General features: G+C 41.9%; 1 protein-coding gene across 7 annotated transcripts in view; it reads right to left on the bottom strand.

Annotated features, from left to right (window-relative positions):
- The window catches only part of CSMD2 (CUB and Sushi multiple domains 2), a 664,749-nt gene that overhangs the window by 286,640 nt on the left and 360,720 nt on the right, over positions 1-17,389 (bottom strand). For 6 of the 7 annotated variants that reach the window (XM_054538082.2, XM_054538100.2, XM_054538088.1 and 3 more), the window contains exon 10: positions 15,426-15,547. The exons of the other annotated variant lie outside the window; for it this stretch is intronic. In XM_054538082.2, the coding sequence (XP_054394057.1) occupies positions 15,426-15,547 (122 nt within the window). The remainder of the gene's footprint in view (positions 1-15,425; positions 15,548-17,389) is intronic. 7 annotated transcript variants of the gene reach the window in all.

Below are 17,389 nucleotides of genomic sequence, written 5' to 3'. Positions count from 1 at the left end.
TTATCTTTGTAAGCTGAGAGTATACATCACCTCAGGACCACTAATGTGTTAACTGTACAAATTGATTGTAAAACATGTGTGTTTGAACAATATGAAATCAGTGCACCTTGAAAAAGAACAGAATAACAGCAATTTTCAGGGAACAAAGGAAGACAACCATAAGGTCTGACTGCCTGTGGGGTTGGGCAGAATAGAGCCATATTTTTCTTGTTGCAGAGAGCCTATAAATGGATGTGCAAGTAGGGAAGATGTTGCTAAATTCTTTTCCTAACAAGGAATATTAATAATTAAGACCCTGGGAAAGGAATGCATTCCTGGGGGGAGGTCTATAAACGGCTGCTCTGGGAGTGTCTGTCTTATGTGGTTGAGATAAAGACTGAAATAAGCCCTGGTCTCCTGCAGTACCCTCAGGCTTATTAGGGTGGTGAAAAAAACCCACCCTGGTAAATCTGAGGTCAGACCGGTTCTCTGCTCTCGAACCCTGTTTTCTGTTGTTTAAGATGTTTATCAAGACAATACCTGCACAGCTGAACACAGACCCTTATCAGTAGTTCTGAATTTGTCCTTGTCCTGTTTCCTCAGAAGCATGTGATCTTTGTTCTGCTTTTTGCCCTTTGAAGCATGTGATCTTGTGACCTACTCCCTGTTCTTGCACCCCCTCCCTTTTTGAAATCCTTAATAAAACTTGCTGGCTTTAAGGTTCAGGTGGGCATCACGGTCCTACTGTTATGTGATGTCATCCCCCAGAGGCCCAGCTGTAAAATTCCTCTCTTTGTACTCTTTCTCTTTATTTCTCAGCCAGCTGACACTTATGGAAAATAGAAAGAATCGATGTTGAAATATTAGGGGCAGGTTCCCCCGATACAGCCCAATAGCTACTTTGAGTACCTCCATTTCACAAATGGGACAGGCTAGGCACAGAATTTAGGCAACTTGCCTGGGGTCACACAGACAAGTGGTAGAGCTGGGATTCCCACCAGGCAGGCAGTCAGAGGCCAGGCTCTTTGTCACTCTGCTCTACTGCCTCATGGTGTTCCAACAAGGTCACAGGCCCACAAGGTAGGAAGCATGACTTAAGCCTCTGTTTTCTCTCACACTTTCCTTGAGTTCTTTTTTCTGGGTCCCAGCAGGGGGTCAGGAAACAGCTGCTGCATATAAAACACCACAAGGCAGGTAGTGTCTTCTGCTGGAGGAAGGGCCTGGGCTCTGCAGGGACTGAGGGGCCCGGCTGCATATTCTCACCATATCAGCCCCTTCCAGCCAGCCCTGGGGCAGAGGACACTGCTCACCCAGCCATCTCCAAAAAGGGAGTGTATGATTATTATGCCTATAATGGGAAAATATTGCTTTGAAGGCCAGAACCCAGAGCTATAAAATGATTCACATCACTGGTTAGAGCTGCCATTGACGTGAACCACATTTCAGAGTGCCGACCCTGATGCAGGAGCTAATTACACAAGAAGACTGTTCAACATACACAATGCTGCAGTTTCAGGACGAGCCTCTAGTGCACAATGTACTAGCACTCTCTTTTTTTCTTTTCTTTTTTTCCTTCTCTGCTTTGGCCTTTGTTTAAAGACAGGCTCCTATAATGACTCATTAACTAACATGCAGATCAATCAAGCTCACAAAGCGCCTTTTGGAGGCAGGAGAAATGGCAGCACATGAAATAGGCATGATCAAAGAGGCACATTTGTATACAGCTCAGACACCCAATTTAAACCCATTAGATAAATGAATAAACAAACCCATCATCTAGGACATAATTACTGAGCACCTGCCATGTGCCAAGCCCAGAGCTAGCTGCTTCCCATAAGTTATCTTGCTTGCCTGACAATTTAGAGCAGAATCTAAATGCCAAGGACATGGTGCTGATGGTGAGTGCTGGAGGAGTGCAAAGAGGAGAGAGATGGAAGGGGGTCCATAGATGAGGTGGGTCTGGGCCTGGCAGGATGGAGAAGGGTGTGTGTGGGCTCAGCCCAGGCTACATTGTGAGCAGTGAAGGGCCAAGGAGAGTGGGACAGAAAGAAGAGCCTGGCTGAGTCTGCAGGTGATTTTACAAGCAGCCAGAGCAGGCAGTCTGGACTTCATGGTCAAGTTGATGGGAAGCTATAATTCAGTGTGAAGGGAGGATTGGAGGCAGAGAGACCAGTGGGAGGCTGATGCAGGGTCCAAGAGCATGAGGAGAAATTAGGGGGTGTCACAGCCACCTTGTCCTGAGAATCATGGGGGATAGAGTGGGACCCTGGAGGACACCCACTGGAGGCCCTGGAGAACATTCTCCCCTTGCCACGTGCTGTCCAGGATCAGCCAAAAGACAGGACTCCGGGTGCTGCCAGCCTGTGCCCAATGCCTGCACAAGGCTGCAGAGGATCTGCCAGCTCAGGGCAGTTTTGTGGGAGGCTAGAGTCCCGGGAGATGTAGACTGAGGCTGTTTTGTTTAAGGACTGCTTTGCTACAACACTCTCCTAACTGGGCTGTCTGTCTCTGCTGCCCATCCTTCACTCTGTACCAAATGCTCTTAGCGCCTCCCTATCTCCTACAGCAGGGGTTGGAAAACTAGCTCTCAGACCAAATCTGTCCTATAGCCTATTTTTATATGTGGACCTGTGGCCTTTGGAGTTAAGAATGATTTTTTACACTTTCAATGAGTGAAAAAACAAAACCTACCACATAGAAGAATATGCAACAGAGACCTTACATGGACTTTAAAGCCTAAAATATTTATTGTCTAGCTCTTTGCAGAAAAAGTTTGCTGATGGCTTCCCTAGAGCAATGGTTTTCAAACTGGGCTCCCAGGTACCCCAGGGTTCCATAAAGGTACTCCAGGGCCAACCCACAAGGGTGGAAGAGGAGCCAGGCGAGGGAAGCCTCTGCTTAAACCAAAACAGCTACATTTTGATCTAGTTCATAATTTGGGATGCTGTGAACACCATGGATAGTGGGTTACTTAATGTCCCTTCCTCCATTTATTTCTCCCTAACAGAAGCCCAACTTTATTGGGAGTGTGGCAATGTATGTATCTTGCCAACCTCAGAGCTAAAGATGGCTATGTGACAGAGCTCTGGGCAATGAAACATGGGTTGAGGAGTCCTCAGACCATTTCCTCATCCTTCTCCTGCTTTTCCTGTAATACAGATGTGAGGACAGAGAGGGAGCAGCCTTCTTGTGATCATGAGGATGAGGGTCATATGAAAAGCAGCAGAGGGAAAAATACAAGGAGCAAAAGACCCGGAGGGAACCACCAAGCCAGCCCTGGACTTTCTGCCTCTGGACTTTTGGTATGTGGAGAAAATAAACGGTGTGTTGTTTAAGCTTCTGAGGGGAATTTTCTGCACCTCCCAGTCAATTATGACCTAATGGCTACAGGTTCTGAAAACAGGAGTTCATCACTGCAGAAGAGTTTGCCAACTCTTGAAACTGCAGGACAGAGTTCAGCATCTTGGCTTGGAAATTGTGGGCTTTGCAAGGCCTGCCCCTGCCACTTCCTGGTTAGCTAGAGGCCCTGCCACAATGCTGTGCTCCAGCCTTATCTCCCATATTTCTCCTCAGAGCATTTCTTTGAGCTCCTGACGGCTGACCTTGGCCCACCCAGCCTCAGTTTACAATGTTGCTGCCAATGTAACTATTAGCTCCATGAAAGGAGGGGAACTCCCTTTTCCTGGGCACAGCTTGAACCATGATTCCTTCCAGGGTCTTGCTGAGGCCCTAGGGAAGAGCTAGAGAATTAACTCCTGGGGTGAGGAGGAGGGGAGGCCAGTGGGAAGGCTGAAGACCTGAACTCCCAGGAGTTCAAGGACAGAGGCCTCCAGCAAGGACTAAGAAGGGTCAGAGGTTCTGGAACTTTAGTCACTACCTCAGGTTTCATTTTGGTGGTTCTGAGAGCAGTAAGTCCTTTGACTCATTCACTGACTCATTCACTTATGGATTGACTGATTCATTTATTCACGGATTCATTCAACAGTTACACACTTGCCAAGTGCTGGGCTTTGGAGGGGCATTGGAAGGCAAGATAACATGGCTGCTGCCAATAGAGACCTCAAAGTTTCTAGAAAGCTTCACAGCAGACCCTGAGTACACAGACTACAATACAGTGGGATGAGGGCTCAAACCAGGGAAGCATGGATGGGAGACAGGAGGGGCACAAAATCCTGGCTAGCAAGGGGGCAGGGTTTGTCTTCAGCAACAGAGAAGGTGTGTGGTGATACCACACGGCCACAGCTAGATCTGGGGGAGGGGAAATGCCAGCACATGATTTCGAGACAGCTGGGGAAAGGAATGAGGCTTTGGACTTGAGGAGGCTATTAAAGGGTCCCCCAGATGTGAGGAGGGGCCGTGGAGGCACACGGCAAACCTCTGATCGCAGGCGTCTTGCACATGGCCTGGCACAGAGAGGGCGTGAGTAAATGTTTGCTGAATGAATAAGTGAGTGAACAAATGGGCCAACGAGTATGTCCCTGACATTTGCACTAGCTGCTGATCACCTGCCTGGAGAATTAATTCTCAGTTCTTCAGGTCTACAAAGGAAAGAGTGACAGTGATAATCCCTAAGGAGTGAATAATCAAAATGCTGTTATCTTTGGCTTTGAAGTTCATATAATGAGCTTTCCTTTCCCTCTTCCTTCCACGCCCCCTCCCTCTCCCTCCATCCTCACTCTCTATCTCTCTCCTGTCTTGCTTTTCATTCTCTTCTAGCAAAGGTGGATTAACTATCCTGATCAAATCAAGTGAGGCTCATGTGCAAATTGGATCAAATGTTTTGTGTTCATACTGAGAAGCTGCAAAAGAAAGACAGATGTGTGAAGGTAGGAGGTATCAAGGCAGGTCTGGGTTTCAGTCCTGTCTACATCTTTGTTTTTCCATGAGGCTGAGCTGAAGGGACCTAACAAGAGAAGGCCCTGGAGGAAATGAAGGGACCTAACAAGAGAAGGCCCTGGAGGAAGAAGACCTGAATCTCAAGCCCAATATGGGCAGAACCATCCCAGAGGAGCTCCTCCTCTAACAATCACTCACATGTTCAAACATTGCTGAGCTGCTTCTCTATGCCCAGCACTGTGCTAACTGTGGAAGAAATAAACGAGTGCTATTCCTGCTTTCAGGATGCTCAGGAGCTATGGGGGAAATAGATTCTAAATGCGAGAAAACAAAAAGTGCTGTAGGAACAGGAAGGAGCAACACATGATGAAGTTAGGAAGGCTTCTCAGAAGAGGGGTTGTTTGGACTGTGTCTCAAAGGGGGATAGGAATTTGCCTGGAGGAGAAGGGAAGGCACACTGAGACCAGATGTGCCCAGACAGGTCTTAAAGGGCCAGGTGTGTCTGTGAACCTGAGTTCAGTGTGGCTGAAGCTGGGGCTGCCCAAAGGGAGAGATGGGGCAGAGAGACCACTGTGTGCTTTGCTGGGAGAAGGAATTGCATTGTTGACAGAAGTTTAGCTGGTCAGAACCACCAGGGTCCTCTTTAAAAATAAGTTCTCGTACACATGGACACAGGAAGGGGATCATCACACTCTGGGGTCTGTTGTGGGGTGGGGGGAGGGGGGAGGGATAGCATTGGGAGATATACCTAATGCTAGATGACGAGTTAGTGGGTGCAGTGCACCAGCATGGCACATGTATACATATGTAACTAACCTGCACATTGCGTACATGTACCCTAAAACCTAAAGTATAATAATAATAAATAAATAAATAAATAAATAAAAGAATATCTGATTAAGGACTTGTTTTATACATATTTTAAAACTCTTAAAATAAGGCAAACAACACAATTTAAAAATGGACACAAATTTTGAATACTTAAAAAAGATATAGAAATGGCAAATCAGCACATCAAAGATACACAATATTGTTAGATTATGAAAATGCAAACTAAAACCATGATGAGATATAACTACACACCCAGTAAAATGTCTAAAACCAAAAAGATGGAAAATATTAAGTGTTGGTAAGGATGTGAAGAAACTGAAATTCCCATATGTTGCTGGTGGGAATGTAAAAGGGTACTGCCTCTTTGCAAAACAGTTTGGTAGTTTCTTAAATAGTTAAACATATGCTTACGATACAACCCAGCCATTTTACTCCTGGGTAACTACCCTCAAAAACTGAAATCATATGTTCCCATGAAAACTTGCACGCAATGTTCACTGCAGCATTATTCATAATGCCCCCAACTGGAAACAATCCAAAGGCTCATACATTGGGGAGTGGATAAGCAAAAGCTGGTTTATCTATGCAATGGAATACTACTCAACAATAAAAAGGAACTATTGACATATGAAACAATGGATGAATCTCAAAATCATCACACTGAGAGAAAGAAGCCAGACACAATATTATTAAAGGAACCAGACACACAGTAAATATCAAGTGATTTTGTTTATAAGAAATTTCTAAAAGCATAAAACTATAGAGACAGAAAATAGATTGGTGGTTTCCTGGGGCAAGGGGTGGGAGCAAGATTGGCTGCTAATGGACATAATAGAACTTATTGGAGTGATGAAATTATTCCAAAATTGGATTTTTTGATGGTTGCACAACTGTATAAATTTTCTAAAACACATCGCACTGCATATTTTAAAACACATGAACTGTATATCGTGTAAATTATACCACAACAAAGCTGTTTAACTTGAAAAAAAAAAAAAAGTTCTCGTACCTACCCTAGACCCACTGAATCAGATCTTTGGGGAAAAGAGCTTGGGAATCTGTGCTTTTAAAGTGTCTCCAAGGCATTTCTGATGAAATTTGGGAAAAATTATTGTAGGCAGATGTTAATTAATGTTAGATTAATATTATAAGGACTGAGATAACCCAAATGCCCAAGGTGAGGTAAACATTGCTCGAGGACATCCCAGTCGAAGGGAGAGCATGGAGGCTGCATGTGGAGTAGGCCTGCATCACTTGCTCTGAGCCTTCTTTCCTCTGTTCCTTGAATCTATGAAGTTTCCAGGAGGATGCACTGGGGTGTTTTTATTTGCCTTACTCCTAGTTTATTGAGTACAGACATATCCTTAACTTGCCTCTCCAATAAGATTGTAAGTTCTTCCTGTTCCCACAGTGCAGAGGTGCACAGCCCATAGATGCTCAGTTAATGCTGGTGTCTTGATGTAGGTTCTTAGCCATTCCCACACCATAGCATCCCTGCTTCTCTCTTTGGGCCTTCTCATTGCCATTGGAGGGCCCCAGTCCCTGGGACATTCCTAGCTCCTTGCCAAGCCCAGGTAGCAGAGGTCCTACAAGGGAGATGGAATTATAGGAAGGATCCTCCTGTGCAGGTGCCGGGGATGCATCACAATCATTCCATGACTACGAGGAGACCAAGGGGACACATGTCGCTCTTACACTCCCACAAGCAAACCTTTCAGCCCCTTCTAACAACAGCATCTTTCCCCCCCTGCTCCTCACAAAGGGAACCCTGCATTCTCAATCCTGTGGCCCTCTCACTCCAGAATCTCCCTTCTGTCACCATCCCTCTTCTCCTGTACCTTCACTCTCTCCCTCTTTGCTCATTTTTTCCTAAGCCTACTAACATACTCCAGTTCCAATATTTTAAACACGTGCTCCAAAGTAACCCCAAGCTTTCTCTCTATCTTATGTTCCTCGCAGGCTACTGCCCATCCTGGCCTCCACAGCCTCACCTCCCATCCATTTGCTTCCCACCCCACTGCTGTCTGTCGCTGCCCCTAGAGCTTCACTGCAAAGTCTTCTTCCAAGGCCAAAGCCAATGGTCTCCTTCTAGCACTTTTCCAGCAAGACATTTGTCATCATTGTCATGATCAGACATGCCCTAGTTGGAAACTCTTCCTGCGTTTGCATCACGATTCTCCTCCCGCCTATCAGACTGCTCCTTCTCTGTTCTTTCACTGGATTTTGCTCTTTCTCCTGTCACGATGGTATTCTCAGATCCATTCTGAATTTTCTTATTCTCTTCAGTCTTTCCAAGAAATGTTGTCCATTCCTTAAGTTTCTATTCTCACCCACGTGCTAAGATAACACCCAAACCTCTCTCTTAAACTCAGATTTACCCAGAGTTTCCATCCAGTATATCCAAATGACATTGAATGAACCACAGACATTCCAAATGCACAGTTTCCCTCCTGACCCCTGCAAAGCATGTTCCTCCATCTGTCTTTCCTTTTTAACTCTCCCACTGGACCAAGCCAGAAAGCACTAAGCCATCATTCATCTGTTCATGGAATAAATATAGGCCGAGTACCTACTATGTGCCTGGAACCATGTTGGTCACTTGGGATACAATATTGAATGAGACCTCTCTTCCTCCCTCAGCTCCCACATCCAATCAGCTACCAAGTCCCACTCTATCTCCTAAATCTCTCTCATCTGTTTTCCCCTCCACATTTCCAAAGCCTTGGTGGATGTCCCCATTTTTCCTACTTAGGTAACTGCTTCATCCTCCTAACTGGTCTTTCTCCTTCCAGTATCCACCTCTAAACTTCTCCATTGCTGCTAGAGTAATTTTCCAAAAACTCAGATCTTCCTGCTATTGCTTTAGTTCAGGAGATAGAGTGATCCTCGTCCTTCCAGGCTCATCCCATTGAGGTGAAGCCCAGCCCCTTTCATCTATTCTGAGATCTTGTTCCATCCAGCAGCACAGCCCAGCTTTGTAAGTGCATGGACTTTGGAGCTAGAAAGACGGGGTTTAAATCCCAGTTCTGCCACTTACTGGCTCTGTGCTGCAGCTGTTTCCTAACCTTTAACCTTTCCATGATTCAGTTTCTTTATCTACCAAATAGGTATATTAAAATCAAATTCATTGTCCTATTAAGAGAATGAAATAAAATCATTCATATAGAGAGCTTAGCTTAGAGCTTGTCATGGGACAGGCATACAATAAGAGCTATTATTGTTGTTAACAACAGCCTAACACTGTTAGCCTTAGCAATCTGTGTTTTGAGATAAAACCCAAACTTCTGGGCCAAGCATGTGGGCTCACCATGATCTGAATCCTGCTTACCTTTCTGTCCTTACCTGCATCCAGGCATGTTGAATTACTTCCAGTTCTAAGGGGCTGTTCCAAACCTCAGTGCCTTTGTACATGTGTCCTCCCTGAGATACTGATTTCCAAGCCTACTCATCCTTCAAGACCCTGCTGACATGTCACTTCCTTTGTGAAAACTTCCCTTATCTCCCAGTTAGCAGCTCTTCCCTGAGTTTTCCCATAGCGCTCTGGACATGCCTCCATCAGGACTTACCTGCACTCTTTTTTTTTTTTTTACAGACCTGTTCTTCACTCTTATGTGCACATTCCTCAAGAGCAGAGGCCATATCTACATCAATGAATGAATGAATGCTCATCTCATAAGACATACTGTGAGCTTAGAGACTGTGCTTTTTGCTGAAGGACATGTCTGAAGGTGAGTGGATAGGCAGTCCTTGGACACACCTGTATCTCACCTGTAGGCCAGTTCCATGAACAGGGTTAGGAACACAGCATCCATTGTCCTTGCTGTTTCCCAGAAGACAACTTCTATTCCTCTGTCTTAGACTTTGAGTTTCCACACTTAGACCCTCCTTGTTGCATTTTATGTTCCCTGGTTCTGCTCCCACCTGGATCAGGATAGGGTTCTCTTCAGCTTTTCTGGGCTCCCTCAGCACTACCTGAAGCCCACCAAGGCCCCACAGAGATATTAGAAACACTGCTCTGCACACTCTAAGCGGTGCTCTGCAGAGGTGCTATCTTTAGAAACTCAGGCTGGTGGGATCTCTTGCAAGGCACGTAGGGGAGTGACCATATGGAGGTCACCGGTCTCCACACACTGACCAAGGCTAGGCCTTCTGGGGGTGAATCTAATTGTTTCTTAGAAAATCCTCAGACTTTACTTAGACTTCCCCCGACACCTTACCTTCAGGTTCAAAAGAAAATGGAGATAAGGATTGTAACAGTGCCCAAGGAAGAGCCCTCTAGTCAACAACTTAATATGATTTCATGGTATTAAGTCCTTCTGGTCTAGCCTCCACCCTCACCCCATGTGGCTGAAGTGTCCTTTCCCATTAACTAGGTACATCATGAAATAATTTAATTAAATATGAATCTTTCTTTGTAAAATGTTGTGCAGAGGAAATCTGCTTCCAGTGTTCCCAGCACTGTGGTTCCAGGCACCCGGACCAAACAATTTTAAAGTGTTGGGTAAAATTTTAAAACGACAAAAAAAAAAAAGCAGTTTTTTCCAACCAAGTTAGTGTTAAGGATTGAATTATAATATATCCCCCTGAATTCATATGTTGAATCCCCAATGTGAATATATTTGAAGATGGAGCTTTTAGGGAAGTAATTAAGGTTAAATAAGGTCATAAGGGTGGGGCTGTAATCCGATGGTAGTGGTGTCCTTATGGGAAGGGGAGGAGGCATCAAAGAGCACTCTCTTGGTGTGTGCACAGAGGAATAGCCACGTGAGGACACAGTGAGAAGGTGGCCATCTACGAGCCAGGATGAGAGCCCTCATCAGAAACCGAATTTAGTCGCACTTTGATCATGGACTTCTAGCCTCCAGAATGGTGAGAAAATAAATGTCTGTTGTCTAAGCTATCTAGTAGACGGTATTTTGTTACAGTAGCCTGAGTAGACTACACTAGTGTAATAAGGAATACTCAACACAGTGAATGGAGGGATCTAAAATGTGATTCAGAACATGAAGCCGGCTTTGGTCTTGAGTACCTTTTAAAAATTCAGTCAATATAGCTTCGCTTTTCAGCAACTCATAGAAAAGAGGGAACAGGAGACAAAATTCAGGGCCCAGCATGATGGCGACTGTAATACGATACTTCTGATAGAGCTGGGTTAGTTAAATCTGCACCCATAGTGTGAGGGTGAATTAGAAATGAGCCTATCTTCCTTCTCACCTGTCACTACCACCCTCCGGGAGGATCTGGAGGCTGACTGTTTATCTTAGACCTTGACACTGAGTAGACAAGAAAAATGTTTCCACTGAGAATTCACAACCATAAGTCAGTTTTCACATGGGTTTGCAGCCTTCGTACTACTTGGGTGGTTTGAAACCTCCATACTGAGAATTTTGTGTGAAGGGGTTTCTGGCTGGTAATGCCCCCAGCACTAGGCAGAAGCAGATGCAAACCCTCTCTAGAAGAAACCACCTTCCACCCAGGTCTCAAAGAATTACCAGAGAGAAAATTTACCCTTCTAGCCACATAATCAAACAATATAAAACAAAGAAGGAAACATGGTTCTGAGTGCAAGAGGTGAGAAAAAACAGACAGAATCAAATTTGCAAAAACTTCAGATATTGACACTGACACAAAATATAAAATAAGTATATTTAATTATTGAAAGAATTCAAGAATGATCTAAACATAAGAGTATGGAGCAAGAGTTTATAAAATATGACAATATGACAATATGACAATAAGACAATATGACAATATGACAATAAGAACGTTTGAAAAAGAATCAAATAGGGCTTCATAAAGTACAAACTATATTTGAAATTAAAATAAATCTTCAGTGAATGGATTTAACAGAGGCTGGACACAGCTGAACAGAGAATTAATGAACAGAATGAAAGAGAGAAAGTATGAGAGAGGTTAAGAAATACTGATGATGGAGTGAGAAAGATGAACATATCTTGTCAGCCTTCTAGAAGAAGAAAAAAGAAGCATTTGAAAAGATAATGGGTAAACATTTTCCCAAGCTGATGAAAGATACAATCCATAGATTCAAGAAACTTAATTAAACAGGATGAATACAAAAAATATTCACACCTAGACACATAAGGGTGAAACTACATAACATTAAAGAACAGGAAAAGACAGTAAGAGCAGCCAGAAGGATGCTATACAAAGCAATGACAATAAACTGACAGCAACAGTGAAACCCAGAAGACACCAGAACAATATATCTCCATGTGCAGAGAGAATGGAACTATCAACTGATAATCAAATGTCCAGTGAATACTAGCGTTCTTTCAAGAACAAGGGTAAGCAGACATTTTAAGACAAAGAAAAAATCACACATTAGATTCTATGCTCACAGACTGGGTGACAGAACCCACACCCCAACCTCAGCATCATGCAATATACTCATGTAACAAACCTGCACATGTACCCCCTGAATCTAAAATAAAAGTTGAAATTATTTTTTAAAAAGACAAACAAGAACTAAAAGAGTTCATCATCGACAAAAAAATAAATTTTAAAGCATGTATTTGCACTGAAAGATATTCCAAAGAGAAGGACTGATATACAAGAAGGAGTGGTAAACAAATAAGTGGTCAATATATGAGTAAATCTAAGTGGATAGTGGCTTTATTAAACAATAACAATAATAACTTGAGAAAAAATTAAGGTAACATAATATACACACACCATAGAGTATGAATCGGAAGGAATGATTAAAGTCATAGTGTCCCAAGATCCTTGGCTTTTCAGGAAGAACACAAAATTATTGTTTAATGCTAGGCTTTATTAAGTAGGCATATTGCTATTTCTAGAGTATTTTAGGACAAATTTCAAAGAATAGAAATGATTGTATAATTCACAAGGTCTAAATTCTTTAGTTAAAAGACAAATGGTCAGAGGGGATTTTTGAAAATCCAGCTATACACAAAACACATATAAAGCACAAGGAAGTCGAAAAGTTAACAGTAAGAGAATAGAAAATATTTATTAGACAAAGACGAAGAGAAAACTGATGCAATGGATGGAAGGAAAAAGCCTTTAAGGTTAAAAACATTACTACAGATAAAGAGAGTTACCACATAATTATTTTTGAAACAGTTCAATTTACCAGAAAGATATATAATTCTGAGTTTCAACTTTCATGCTCTAATAACACAGTCTCAAAATACATGAAGCAAAAATTGACAGAACTTTAAAGAATAATAGGCAAATCCACCATCATAATGGAAGATTTTAATATTCCTCCCTCTGCTGTTGATTGATCAAGAAGACAAGAAAAATCAATGAAGATATAAAAGAGACAAACACAATTAACAAACTTGATGTAATGGACATATTAGAAAGCAAAAACTGCAAAATGCAGGGTTTTTTTCAAGCCCACACAGAATCTATGTGAAAAATGACCATTTCTGGTCCTAAAAGCACAAATTTCAAATGATTCAAATACAGATCAATGTTGCCTGACCACAAGATTTAGTAACAGTAGGAAAGAGACAGTTAGAAAAATCCTTTGGAAATTAAAAAATATTTCTAAATAGTTCATGGTTAAAAGATGAAACAATAATGTAAATTAAAAAATATTCAGAACTAAACTATAACAGAAAATAAATAACTGTAAAAATCTGTAGGAATGTAGCCAAAGTAGTCCTTAGAGGGAAATTTGTAGCCTTTGATACTTATATCAGACTGAAAAATAATGAACAAAGAATCAAAATTAAGATGCTAGAAAAAGAACAACAGAATAAACTCAAGTGCATTAGAAGGAAGAAAGTAATAAAGATGAGAGCAGAAACCGATAAATTAGCAAATAAATATATTAAAAGGAATAGTAACAAAACAAAAATTCATTTTCTGGAAAGACTAACAAATGTTAAACCTCTGCCAATACCAATTAAAAAATGATACATATAGAAATGAAAAAGGGAATTGAAACACAACAATGGCAGGTATCATAACTATAATAAGAGATAGTATGTATAACTTCATATCCAATAAATTTTAATATTTACTAAAATGGAGTCAAGAAAAAAAAAACAGATGACCAGAATAATTCTCTAGCCATTACATGTATTAAGTCTATAGTCTAAAATCTTCAAACAAAGGAGACACCAGACCCAGATAGTTTTGCTGAAAAATTCTACCAAACTTTCAAGGCAAAAGTTATGCCAATCTTCCACTAATAACCCCAAAGGATAGAAAGAGAAGAAATACTCTTCAAATCATTTTCTGAGGCTAGCAATATATTGACACAAAAATTGGCAAAGGCAATATGAAAAAACAACAGGCCAAGCTCACTAACAAAATAGAAACAAATTACTAAACAAAATTAAATATAGGCATGTATAAAAATGACAATACTAAATGACCAAGTTATGTTAATCTTAAGAATGCAAGGTTGGTTTGACATGAGAAAAGGCAATATTTGCTATACTAAGAGAATAAAGGAGAAAAATTATATGATTGTATCAATAGATATAGGAAGATGCTTCATAAAATTCAATAACCATTCTTGATAAAAGCTGTTAGCAAACTACGATTAGGAAGTAAATTCCCTAATTCTATTATAAAAGGAGTATCTACAAATGAAAATAAGCTTCAGCAAACATCATACTTGATGATGTTTGATGGTGAAGAAATAAAAAACATTCTATTAAATATCAAACAGTGACCACAGGGGTCACCATCATAATAATGATTTGATGTTATACTGGGAGGTTCCAGCCAGAACTCTGAGGCAAGAAAATAAAAAAGAAACGGTGTAAGAAATGGAAAGTAGAAACAAAACCATCATTTTTTTGCAGATGATGACTATCCATGTAGAAAACCCCAAAGAATCCAGATACATTTTTACAAGATAGTTGCTAATATAAAAATCAAAGTACAAAATAAATTGCATTTCTAAACACCAGCAAGAAACAGGTAGAATGTGCAATTTTAAAAGATTTGATTTATAATAGCAACAATAAATATAAGATATTTAGGAGTAAATATATTAAGAAATACATAAGATCTGTAATGGAAAAAATTATACAAGTTTATTACAAGCCATTAAAGAAACCCTAAACAAACAGAGAGGTATACCATACTCATGGACTGGAAGACTCAGTATCAAAAAGATACCAGTTCTCCAATTAATCTGTAGTTTTGATAAAATTAAAATAAAGATCCCAAAAGGTTATTTTGTGGATCTTGGCAACATACTTGTAAAACTTGTAAGAGAGAACAAAGGGCACAGGAAAAAAAAACTAAAAAGGAAATAAACATGAAAAAATGTATGTAGAAGTACAAACTACACACAATAACTTAGACAAATCTTAGGAACACGATTTTGAGTGAGGTTGATTAAGAATACATACATGATTACATTTATATGAAGTTCAAATGTTAGCATACTAAGCAATGTATTTTTAGGGATACACACTTAAGTGCTAAGTATAAAGAAAAGCAAAGGAAGAATAAACACACAATTGAGGTAATGGTTACCTCTGAGGGTGTAGGGAATGAAACAGGATTGGTGAGGAACCTGCATCACTAAGGTAACGATTTTATTTTCCCCTTAAGCTGAACGATGGCTGCACAGGTGTTTGTTGTATTGGTGTTCTTTATATAATCTGCTTTTTATCCACTCGATATTAATTAAAAAAAAAAACGTAAAAGAACTGTCTGCAGAGAATCTACCACCAGTAAGTTCTGGGTTTGAAAAACCTTGTAGGCCAACTGTCCCCAACCTAGCCCTGCCCACAGAACACCACCCCACTCCCCAAGAGGCTTACCTTGGCGGGGTTGAGTGCTGTGATGATCCACACACAGTGTGCATTGTTGTCATACTGAATGGGGAAATTGGGGGAGGTGATGATGCCCGAGGGGCCTCGAAGGTGGGCATCACACATGCGGGCTGCAGAGGAGATGAAAGACAAGCCTTTGAATTAAGACCAGGTCCAGTTCCCCTTCTTGCCTCCCACTCCCCACCCAGAAGACACTGCATCTGTACAGTTCCCACCCTGGACATAACCTTCTGCTTCCTGGGTCCTTCCCCTACAGTTCTTGGGAGGCTTGAAGGGAAGCCGCAGTGCCTGGAGCACTGTGACTGCTGTTCTGTAGGCAATGATGAACTTCTAAGGCAGGCTAAGCGACCCCTCTGCATGCCCCACTTACCCCCACACCCCGACTCCACTATGATCATGCAATTCCTCTTTGTCAAGAGGGTGTGGGCTAGAACCTGTCAGCTTGACATAAAGCTAGGTGGATACCAGGCACCTATGGACACCTAAGCAGCCCATGCTTTACTCTGCTGACCTGTCTGTTTCCCAATTTGCACTCCAATTCTCCAAATCAGCTGAGTGCTGCTGTGGACCTAATGCTGCTTAACTAGGAGTCTGACCTCATTCCAGGTTCTGCCTGCCCCTCAGGTCCTTCCTCCGTGACCCCCTCAGTCCTCCTGAAGAGAAATTTCAGGATATCCTTGTCAAGGCCACTCCATTAGGTCTCAGAATGTGTCTATGCCCAAGAGCTCTGCCAAGGCCCCTGATTCAGCTCAGTGCCAGGCACCCAGAGTGATTTCACTGCTTCCCAAATCCGTCTCCACACTCAGCTTATCCCTGAAACCGGCTTTTGACTGGAAGCATAAAGATTCAAGGTGAATTAGAAGTGCTCTACTCAAGTAGATATAAAGTGTTATCAATCACAGCTTAATCTAATTAAGCTCTTTAAAATAGCTTCTAAACTAATTAGATTAAGTAGTGATTTATAACAGTTAAGGTACTACATTGTACCTAGGTATTTGCTTTCTTTAAAAAAGTGTGCTTAGTTCTAGCCACTTCATTCTTTAATGTTAGTGTTCAGCTATTTTAATAAAAGGTTCTAAGAGCCTGTTCTCATGCTGCCCACATGGCAATTTATCCTAATTGTAGGCAAAGTGCCTAACAGTAAAGAAATAGTGAGCAAACTCAACAAGCCTAACTATATAAAATGAAAGTGGTGTCAGACCTAGTTTCCTCTGATGGGGCCAAATATCCTAGAGCTCCTTGCCATGTGTGGAAAGGGCCATGATAAACCTTTCCCAGGACACCCTTCCTAGGAGGGTCTGGGAAGCAGGTTCTGCAGCTCCTAGACACAAAGAATCTCTTCTCATTTCATGCACTCATTCCTGCGCTCAGCTCATTCATTCCAACATTTATTGAGTGCCTACTATGGGCCAGGAAAAGTGTGGGGAGAAAAAAGTGTCTGACACAGCCCCTCCTCTCTGAAGGGCCACAGCAAGTGGAGGGAGCAGGTGGAAAAACATTCACCATCAAGCAGGGCAGGTGTTGTCAGAGGGTTATTTGCAAGGGGCTTTTGGGACAGGTCCGTTACCTCCTTTTTGTTAGCTCATCACCTCCTGGGAGGAGATTTCTTCTCACTCTAGTCCTGCACTGGAAGGATCTCCTCCCTCATCCTGAGCTCAAAAATCTGTTCAATCAAGTTTGATCAAGTCCTGGGGGAACCCCCACTCCATTCCCCCATGTATATCTGATTGCTCCTTTCATTCCGTACTGACAAACACTTAGTTTCCTAGATTGCACTTGATATGACCGGGCCCTATGGCAATGTGGCATGGTTAAAGCGAGGTCAGGCTTTAAAATTTATAAACTTAGCCTTCTGGATCTAAATCCATTTGCTGGTCGTTTAAGTCTGGATGAGTTAGAAAATCTCTCTGATTTTGTTTCTTCATCTGTAAAATGGGACAAATGATACCACC

The sequence above is a fragment of the Pongo abelii genome, chromosome 1, assembly GCF_028885655.2.
Source record: "Pongo abelii isolate AG06213 chromosome 1, NHGRI_mPonAbe1-v2.0_pri, whole genome shotgun sequence".
NCBI lineage: Eukaryota > Metazoa > Chordata > Mammalia > Primates > Hominidae > Pongo > Pongo abelii.
This window is presented reverse-complemented; position numbering and strand designations above follow the sequence as displayed.